At 39.7% G+C, this 10,361-nt stretch overlaps 1 protein-coding gene across 1 annotated transcript in view; it reads left to right on the top strand.

Moving 5' to 3' along the window:
* The window catches only part of CUNH4orf50 (chromosome unknown C4orf50 homolog), a 153,262-nt gene that overhangs the window by 136,134 nt on the left and 6,767 nt on the right, over positions 1-10,361 (top strand). The window contains exons 11-12 of the mRNA XM_019525815.1: positions 4,213-4,343; positions 7,479-7,532. Coding sequence (XP_019381360.1) covers positions 4,213-4,343; positions 7,479-7,532 — 185 coding nt within the window. The remainder of the gene's footprint in view (positions 1-4,212; positions 4,344-7,478; positions 7,533-10,361) is intronic.

The following is a 10,361-nucleotide window of genomic DNA, read 5'->3' on the forward strand; positions in this document are numbered from 1 at the left end:
CTCTAGCCTCAGAAGCAGCCACATGTTGTTGCTTTTGCAGCAGCAAGTGGGTGCCAGGACACCACGCTGCTGCTGCAGTAGGAACAAGAGTTGGGGTGGGTAGACCAAACTGGCTGCAGTTATGGCAGCAGCCAGGGACTGTTTCTGAGTCCCTAGTGTAGGTAAGACTTCTCCACACCACCCCAGTCCGTGGAACCCCCTCCCCTCCAGCACTTAGCAGCACTTCCCTGACCTGCATCCCCTACAACTCTCATGGGGTATGCCTAGGGTGCATACCCTTTTTGCTACTCTTCTGGTTGATAACCTGAAAAGTAGTTATCTCCCAGTTTTTGGCATAGCTGGCCCTAAATCCTGCAGAGGGGATTTTGCAGAGGAAGCAGGTAATGATATAGCAGAAGTGCTGCTCTTATATTCTTTGCCCTTTCTCTTTGCATTTGCAGACAAATAAAGACACTGGGAGTGACTTAATTCTCCATAGTACTCAAAATAAGGGCACTGATACAAGTTTTGAGGAACAACAGTTTTTGGGTGTTTATTATGTAGTATCTCTTGCTAACAGCTCAAGATTTGGTGATACAGTAAGGGATGAAGGGGACTACAGGATCATATAATCTATCATCCTGCCGTATTTTAAGCCACTTTCTGTAGTTTCTAAAAGCACTCCCAATAACTGATTTTGAAATCTCAATTTTAAGCAACATCATGTTCTTAAATTTGCTGCATAGTTGCAGCATCTGCACGATTGTGTGAGAGCATGGTTGCAAAAGGTGGGTGCTATGGAGAGGTCTAATCAACAGATTTAAACTTTATGTGGGGCAGATAAAATGCCAATTAAAACACTGTTAAGAGTGATTGTTTGGTCTGTCTCTTGTGTTTAGACTTGGAATCATGACAGAATCACCCACCTCAGTCCAAGATGCTGTTGTGAGAGAAGGATAAAGGAGGGAGCAGACTAACCTTGCTCCATTGAACAGCCAAGCACTGTGCAATCAATAGTTGATTTCAGCGAAGTTAACTTACAGCACCCTGTTGGCCATGGAGGCAACTGTATTTATAAGGACTACAAAAAGCAATTGTATAAAATGAGGAATAATTATAGGGTCTTTGGAAATAGGAAGAAAAGCCCACTCACCTGTCACAGGATGGGGGTGTGTAGTGGCATAGCACTGGGAGCCAAAATTCTTCTGGTCTATCTTTGGCTCTCCTTGATTAGCTTGGTAAGGCACTTAACTACTCGGTGCCATACTATAGAACTGTAGTTGTGTGATTTTTATATGCCTGTACAAGTGCTTTGAGGCTTAAGGTTTGCAAAGAGCTTTGAGACAGTTGAATAAAAAGAACTGTAGAAGTATAAATCACTTTTATTTATTATGTACTTTCCGTATTTAAAAAAAGACATTTCCTTCCAGAGAACCTGTGGTACTGGAACAATAAATCCCTTCCTACCATAGAAAGCCATGTCCTTAATGAAATATATGCAATCTAGACAATCTTGCTGTCAAATAGGGGGAAGGCAAAGAGATGTTAGAAAATTGCCATAGGACCAGGGGAGTATAAAAGGATGCTTTGCAGCTTGCCCTCTGAGCTGTGCCACTGAGGGGGATCAGTCCTTTTTTCACTGCTTATAAAAGTGAACCCCAGTTGCTTGTGTAAATGAACAAGCAATAAAAAGCCAGGTACCATAGCTTTTCCTGGATGCTAATATTGTTGCTCCCCTTGTGTCATAATTCACATGTGTACAGGCACATTCCATTTAATTTGAGCCACAAAAGTATGGAAATTATCAGGGAGAGGCATAGTGTAGTTGAGACATCAATATCAAGGCAGTGCAGTCAGATTAATGCTCTGAGCATTAGGCTAGTATCTATAGGAGAAGCAAGGTCATGTGCTTGAGGTAGATTGTCGATGACAGCATGAAGACTATGGATGCAGCAGTTTTAGGAATAATTTTCTTGAAACCTGATTTATGCTTGCCCAGGAGGTTAGAGCTTTACATATTCAGCTGGCAAATACTGGAGATGCCTGAGGAAGGCCAATAACCATTTTTGTGTTTCTTGTATACAGGAAATGGCAAAACATACTTTAAATGGAGATGTTTATGTTACATGAAGCCATTCTTGTACCAGATTTAATTTCATACATAAACAGCATTCCTGTCATGAAGTGTAGGATAGAAGCCTGGCTTTGTCTAACAGTTACCAGTATTGTTCGCTGTTGGCTTTGGGGACAAGTTTTCCACGTGACTTCACCCAGGACATGGAATCAAATACATGATTTTGACACTTTCTTCCCCTAATTCTGAAGGCATGCATTTAGTGGGCACTCTGAATTTTTGTTTTCCATATTAAATTTAAACAGGGCCAGATAAAATGTAGCTCATTGATCAACTCCAGACAAACTCATTGGTTTTTGACAAGATAAATTATCTGTCTCAAAGGTCTCACTGTTTGCTGAACAAATCCTGTGGCAACCATCAGTGGAGGGGGAGGTGGAAGATGATAAGAAATGAAGGGGCCTCACTTTCCATTCCAGCTGATCTCTACTTCACTTGGTCACTATTTACTTCATCCATCTTTAGGATTTCTCTGTGGATCCTTGCACCAATTCAGGTCCCAGTCACAAGAGAAGCCAAGGATCTTATTGTGAGTGATTTACTTGCAACAGGTCCTGAAAGGCTGTGAACTCAGATTCATTCAGACTAATGGAAAAGTTAATTTCAGGATCAAGGGTGAAACCAGGAGTAGAATATGTTTTCCTTCAGCTCCTCAGAGTTCACAGATGGGCTCCTAGCTTTAGTGCTGTGATGCTAGATATCTTCCTCTGTGATGAAGTAGACTTTAAGATCTGTTTTAAGATCTTACTATGGCGTCTTTAAGAACAGATATAGATATGTTCCTATGTAAGAAATTTGAGATCTGCCATTGATTACTATGGAAGCAAAATCACGCTTTTCTAGTAAAAGCTGTTTCATTAGCCACAGGCACTGGGAATTTGGTAGTTCTTTTTCTCAGATAATGTGTTGTTTCTGTATGTTCTTCTTGCTCACCTTGCCCTTCTCCTTGGCATTTCTACTGTTGCCTGCTGAACTGGCAACTTCTGTAACCATCCTTCATTGAGGCAATCTAATGGAGTATGCATGACTCAACATTGGATTCAAATTAATATAGACTATGTAGCTTCAATGTGGAAAGCTGGTTACTGGCTGAAATTAGGGAGAGAGAGGGGCTAACACTTTGCTGATTGTATGGGATAGAGAAATATAAAGGAAATTGTACAGTGACAAAAACAATAAAACAAGCAAATCTTGATACTAAAATACATCTGTGCATTAAAGTATTTAAGCATATGATTATCTTCACAATAAAAAGTGAGTGTTTTTCGGCTGAAGACAAGCTTGTTTATCTGCTTACGGTAAAGCATGTGCTTGAAACGTTTTGCTACAGTGGTGTCATTTCCTTCTGAACAGTTGAAAAACAGAAGACCAGATCCTACATTTCTATTTTTAATGCTAGTGTTATTAGGGGTTTGGATGCACCAAGGAAATGGCAGTGTATTCAAATATCAACTTCTTTTCACTTAACAACTTGTGTTTCAGGAAGGGGCCATTGAAGGAACCAATCATGAACAGAAGGCATGGCCTAGCCTTTCACAATGAGGCAAGACTTTGGACCTATATCAACTGTAATTAACCTGGCAATTCTCTGTGGTGCAAAGAACCTATTGGGATTCCTTGCTTGCAGCCAGGAAGTGCTGGGTCTGCCTGATGGTAGAATTTTATTGGTTGAAAACATTTTAGATTTGATCACTTGTTTCTTTTATTTACATGTTCCTAGCCAGCAGCTCCATGTTATAAATAGGTGTGTAAGGTCTATACGAACTGGATTGAGATGGATATGATAGTGTAACTATGGTGATCCAGGAAATATGCAAAGCAAGGATTTTTGTGAGTGACATCTTTTATTAGACCAACTGCATATGCATCTTGATGGAGACGTTGTCTTTGGGATAAAAGTAGGTACAGAACGTAGAATGTCAGTTTCTATGTTTTCTCTATAATTTGTATTATTGAAACTGTGTATGTCAGAGTCTGTTCCCAGTTGTGGTAGGAAAGGCAAAGATTACTTACTTCTGGTAAGACGCTGCTATGGCAGTGATTGAAAAAACTGTTGAACACAAGCTGCTTGCTTCATTACATACATGTTTTCTCTCTAGGACTGCCTATACCAGTTGGTTTGGTCAACATTATTAAAACAATAGGAGAAAGTACCATGTTACTTGGTTGGGAGAGGCCAGTACTTGATGAATTAGGATGTAGCAATGGACATTTCATTACAGGATACAGGGTATGTATACGTATAAAGCAGTGCCCTATCCTCTACCAGAAGAAATCAAATATTTTATATCATGATAATTTTAAAAACTTCCTTAATATTTCTGTGTAGGTTTTTTCACATGCATAATTTTGTTTGAAGTACATCTCAATGTCAGTTCTTGGAGAAACTGTGCGAATAATGATCAAAAACAGCACATTGATTTATAACCCTCAATAAAATTGTTAAAAGCATTTTTGATGACAAAAGCAGACCTGTTATTCTTGCTCAATAATTTCTGACACACAATCCACTGAAGGAAACCAAGTAGGAAATGTATGCTCTCTGGATATTGCCTATTTATTATAAAATGTTAAAATATTATAAAATATGAAAATGGTGTTGGAGTACATTTTCAAAGATAAAGATCTAATTAAATTGAAACTACCCTTTACTAGAAATAGTAAAGGGGACATATTTGATTTGTAAAGGTTAGATCTGAGGGTTTTGAATTTGATTTTGTTTTGAAGTTTGTCAAAAATATATGGCCATGTTTAACAAATAAAGACATAGAGCCTGATTCTGCTATACTTATTTTGGGTGATAGGTTATTTCCAGAATAGTCCCATTGCTTTTAATGATCTGTCTTCCTCCTATCCGGCTACTAACTTAGGTAGGTCCCCAGTATGAGACTCATCTTACACATAGTTATCTTTCTCTCGTGATTTTTAAGTTAGGCAGTACTATTACCCCCTCCCCCCTCTTTTACAGATGAAAAATGAGATACAAACAAATTGAATGAATTCTGTGTGATTAAACTGGTAGTCAGTAGGATGGTAGGTAATTGATTTTTTGTATTGTAGATTAATGTCCTAACCATAATACTATCCTTCAGCAGGACTTGTGGAGTAAGGTACTATTCCATATGAGTAGAAGTATCATAACCTAGACCATAGTAATGAAGGGAAATAGCTTTACTTATTCACTTTAAGTGAATTTAATCCTTGTGCAAGATCCCAGAATAATTACCCTGCAGACAGAAAACATCTATTTATCAACAGCACAGGTCAGCAGTTCAATGAATTCTTGTCTAGGCCTGGAATGAGGTATCTCTCCAGGGACAGGGAAGAAGCTAGCTTAGTGCTATGCTCCAGTTCTCTGGTTATCTGAATGCTAAATTGCAGATAGTAGTGGTGCATTTTGTCCAAATCATTTCAGGAGAAGGAAGATAGCAAGTAGTTCACAATACAAGAGCAAATAGTTCTAATCACACATTTAAAATCTGTTAGTGGGTAAAGAAAAGCGTATTTCTTTCTTCATACTCTCCTATAAGATACAATAGACATTATTGTCGAATAAAACATGTAATGCTCTACAACATAACATGCTCAATAGGAGCATGCACATCTGGAATAATGGAAGACTATAATCTTAAGATTAATATTTAATATTTGTCATGGCTTGGGAAAAAAGTGTTAAATTGTTACTTGACAGGAATAAACTGAATGCACAATTATCCAATTATCATAATTGGAAATAAATTTGTATCTTTTGCTTGCTATGAATAACCCATGAAATCTCTTTATAACTACTGGAAAGTCTGTTCTATACTGATTTATAACTGGACAATATATATCATCTTAGTTGTTCAATGTTTCATTCATTCAATACCAGTTAGTACATGGTATGTTTTGTTACCATTAGCTGTGGTTAAAATGGTGAAGTATTAATAATTTTCCTATATTACTTAGATGTTGAATCAGTTTTTTAAAGATAAGCCATCACTGCCCTTTCCAATTAATCAATCCTAGGCCATGTGATTATAATAAATCAACACATATTACCTTTGCTCATGTCTGCACCTGAGCTTTAACATATCTGTGAGATGAACCAGCTCATGATTTTTAAAGGGACATGGTTCAAATCTTCTAAACAAGGGCTTGATTGTGGTCTTATTAAAGATAAGGGCAGCACTGTCATTCTTTGTGGCTGCAGAGTACATAACAAAGAGAAACCATTTTAAATTGAAACAACAGAAATTTCGACTGGATGTTAGGAATAGTTGAGCATTGAATCAGATTACCTAGAGGGATTGTGGAATTTCCATCCTTAGAAGATTTTAAGAGCAGGTTAGACAAACATTTGCCTGGGCTGGTTTAACTAAATCAGAGATGTATAATACACGCTTTCCTAAGCAGAGGGCTTACTTCATCAGATGTTGTGAAGGCACTGCAGGGAGCAGAGCTGCTAAATAGAAAGCAGTGGTTAGAATACAAAGGATAGGGAAAGAGGAGGGAGCACTGCTGAGAGAGGCAAGTTGGGTAGAAGGGAGACTTCAAACTAAGATAAAGTTAACTGTCTGTCTCTGGGATGGTTTAGACTGGGATGATCCAGCCTTGAGCAGGTGGTTGGACTACATGACCTCCTAAAGGTCCCTTCTAGCCCTACTTTCCTCTGATTCTGTGTGTTTCTCAACTTCTACAATTTGGGGGCAAAACAAGAAAGAAACAGTGGGAGAAATTATTCTGGAAGTGTTTACACTGCTGCAGGACTTTCTGGCAAGTGAAAATCCAGTGTTTCAAACCCTGAAGTCCTTCATTGGCAGCATATTCTGTCAATAGTAACTTATGCCAAAATGCTCTTATTGAAAGCTGTACTTGTAGAGTAAGATACTATATGAGTGTGGAAGACCTTGCCCTATGGTTTTTAGTTGGACATTGATTGCAATAGGACTTTCCTTGAATAAGGATTGACAGAGATTTTCAAAGATTTTTAGGCTCCCAAATCTGCAGAAAGGTGCTTGGTCAGATTTTTCAAGAGGGCATTATCTGGTTGGGCAGGTAAATTCCACTGAAACCTTGGCCCAATGTGTTTAAAGTCTGGAATTATTTTGTCATACATATTACTCTAATGACAGTGACACACGTGAATACCCTGTATGCCATCTTGTCTGAAATCTTGCACAGAAAACCAATTTCCCACTTGAATTCTGTTACCTAAAATCACCCTAAATAATCTATAATAAAATGTAAAACTTCCTTGAATAAGTACTAAAGGCTTTATAACTACAGTAAGTAGGTATCCAGGAAGGCTTCATAGCTTTATTTGGATAATTTAGCAAGCTGTTTTTCTCTTTAACCTTCTCCCTGTATTTTATTTTACACTCAGATATGTATCAATGGGAAATTTCATAAGTTTGTTGCGAGTTCAGCATGTACCAAGGTAAACAGACTCTTTTGTTGAATGATGTTACTTATTCTATCAATATTTAATATGGAGGAGCCAATGAACTGAATAATTTGGTAGATGTTGCAGTGATGGGAGGGGAGAGGTATGCTGTTTATGATGAGAATATTGCTTCTTTTCATAGCAATATAGTCGATAGAAATAAACACTGGATACTGTATTATAATGAAAGAAAGTAATTTTAATAGTATAATATTAGATACATAACACCTTAATAGTTTCTCTGGAATTCGCTTGAGGATTCAGTGTAGTCTCTTTTACTCAGTTGCTCAGGAGCTGCATGACGCACCAAGGTCAGTTCCCAGGGCATCATGCATGATGTGTATCATCAAAAATATATCAGTTCCTCCTGGGGTTTGTCTGTTTCTCCCTCTGACCCTTTCTAAAGCTTCTGTTATGTGTTGAGTGGGTTTTTATAACTCTGGAAGTAAGATTGGGTCAGTTTGCCTTCACCAGCATTATTCCTGGTTAGTTTTTTTTCAGCACAGAGCATTGCATCTGAATATGAAAATGCATTCTGAGTGAAACATTGGCAACTCTAGAATAGCATCATTTCCAGTTATTACTGAAAATACACCATGTTGCATTTATTACATAGTAGGCACGTCTACATGTGAAATTAGTGCAGCTGAATAAACTCTGGCACAGTTTGTGCTTGCAGGTGCCACATTTGCCTGTGTGCCCAGGACTGCAGGATGTTGAGCTGGGCTGGAGCAGCCCTGGCTGACAGGGGGCCCCAGAGGTCAGCCTGGCAGTCCAGGGCTGCTCCAACCTGGCTCAATGCGCTTCAGGGCTAGCTGGCAGGTAGCCTCCACACTGAAACACCCTCATGCCCCAGCCAGGCCCGTCCCTGTCTATACGTACGTTGCAGCAGAGTAAACAATTCCACCGTAAGATAGTACTTGTGTCTGGCAGCACTGTCCTAGGGCAGAGTTAATTAGTTTACACAATCGTAATACCACTGCACTTGTAGATGGTGACATTTTACTGTAGAGCTAATTAGTCAACTCATGCAGACATGCCCAGTGTCACTGAGTACATGGACCCATAAGTGTTACACAGATCATAATTCATGAAATGTTCAGCCACACTTGAAGTAGTTCTCTCTCTTTCTAGACATCCTAATTATTCTTCACTGTTTGACTCACTATGCAGCTTGTAAATAAATACGTTCTTGTGAACACACAAATGGCCTGAATACATAAAGACACTGCATCTGCCATTAAAAAATCAGTAGTATGCTTCCTCTTTGCTAGTGATACTGATTACTTCCTCTTTCTTTTCATTTCTCTGCCACCTGTGTAGCTAATAGAAATATGATAAATAGTGGTGAGGTCTCACAAACCACAGAGCCATGCTTAATGTATTGTGTACTGCTTCCCCAGCTCTCTGCTCCAGGAGCTCCTTCCAACATTCAAAACTACTGAGCAACTTCAAAGTGCTGCTATTAAAAAAGAATAATTTATAAGAGAAATGTTTCCTTCTACTCTTCCCCAAACATAAGGCCAGAAGGGCCCACCTGGATCCCATCCACAGCAATCACAGACAACCAAGTAATAGGCATTAAATGTAAAAGGGTCTGCAAGAACATCCATCTACATGTTGTGCCCACAAGCCACAAGTGGTAAAATACTCCTTAACCTACCCCCAGCTAGCACCTTTACTTCAAAAAATCCAAGAGACTAAAAAACAATATACCATAGGAGGGGAGCAGGAGAGACCTGGGTACAGTCAATGCTATAGGTCTCTGTAATATGAGGGAATCTGTTAGGTAAAATATGTCCAGATGATTCTAAGAAGTGGAACTTGGGTCACACTACAGAGCAAGGCAAAAAAAAAAAAAATCCCTGCTAGTTTCACTTGGGCTGAATTCTCCCCTTTGTGGACATTTTCTCCATTACAAACACACCATTTCTCCTAGTTACAGATTCCAGGAGGGAGCCAGTAAGAGATAATAGCTACTGTAGACATAAAAAATGTCAAACTTAAAGTCTAAAATATTGTTGAACCTCTACACTGGAAAGATAGGCAAAAGGCAAGGCAGGGTAGCGCCTTAGAGATGAACTGGTTCAGAGGCATGCGCTTTTGTAGGCAACAACTTTGTTAGACATTAATGTCAAATGATGCATCTGATAAAGTAAGCTGGTGCCTGTGAAAGCTCATGCCTCACTGAACAAGTCAGTCTCTAAGGTGCCACCCTTATCAGTTTTCTGCCTTACTTCAGACAAATGTGGCTAGCCACCATTGTATACTGGCAAGAGACATTTTGGCTTCCCCAAGTGAGCCAGGACTGTTTCTAGCCCTGGAAGGGACTGAGAGCAGACAACTGAAAACCATGACGTTTTATTAATAGAAGGAATTTATTTCATTTTTAAAGAGTTTCATGGCTCCTTCTAAACTATTTGAGGCAGGACTCAGGGGGCACATGCAGACGAGTGCATACATGTGGTATGTGGCACTGCAGACCTATCTGTGGCGCCGTACACCACACATGCAGGTGTTCCCTGTGCTGCTAATTTGCAGCACACATCAGGGAAGGGGAGGGTGTTGATACCAGGAGATCCTGGTATAAAAATAAAATGGGATGGTGCGTGTGGCAGCAGTGTGGCCCAAAACTAGAGCCTGGTTAACCGGAGCCACGCTCCAGCTGCTGATCAGGCTCCCTGCTACAGGATTGCTGCTGCTGCAGCCCCCCGAGGCCCCCAGAACCCCAGAAAAGGCTGCTGGGGCCAGCTCAGGTGCTGGCCCTGGCCTCCCCTACCCCACCTGGGCAACGTGCCACGCTCCAGAGCATGTGAACAGTTG

Source organism: Gavialis gangeticus, unplaced genomic scaffold (genome assembly GCF_001723915.1).
Source record: "Gavialis gangeticus isolate Ggan-Ray unplaced genomic scaffold, GavGan_comp1, whole genome shotgun sequence".
Taxonomy (NCBI): domain Eukaryota; kingdom Metazoa; phylum Chordata; order Crocodylia; family Gavialidae; genus Gavialis; species Gavialis gangeticus.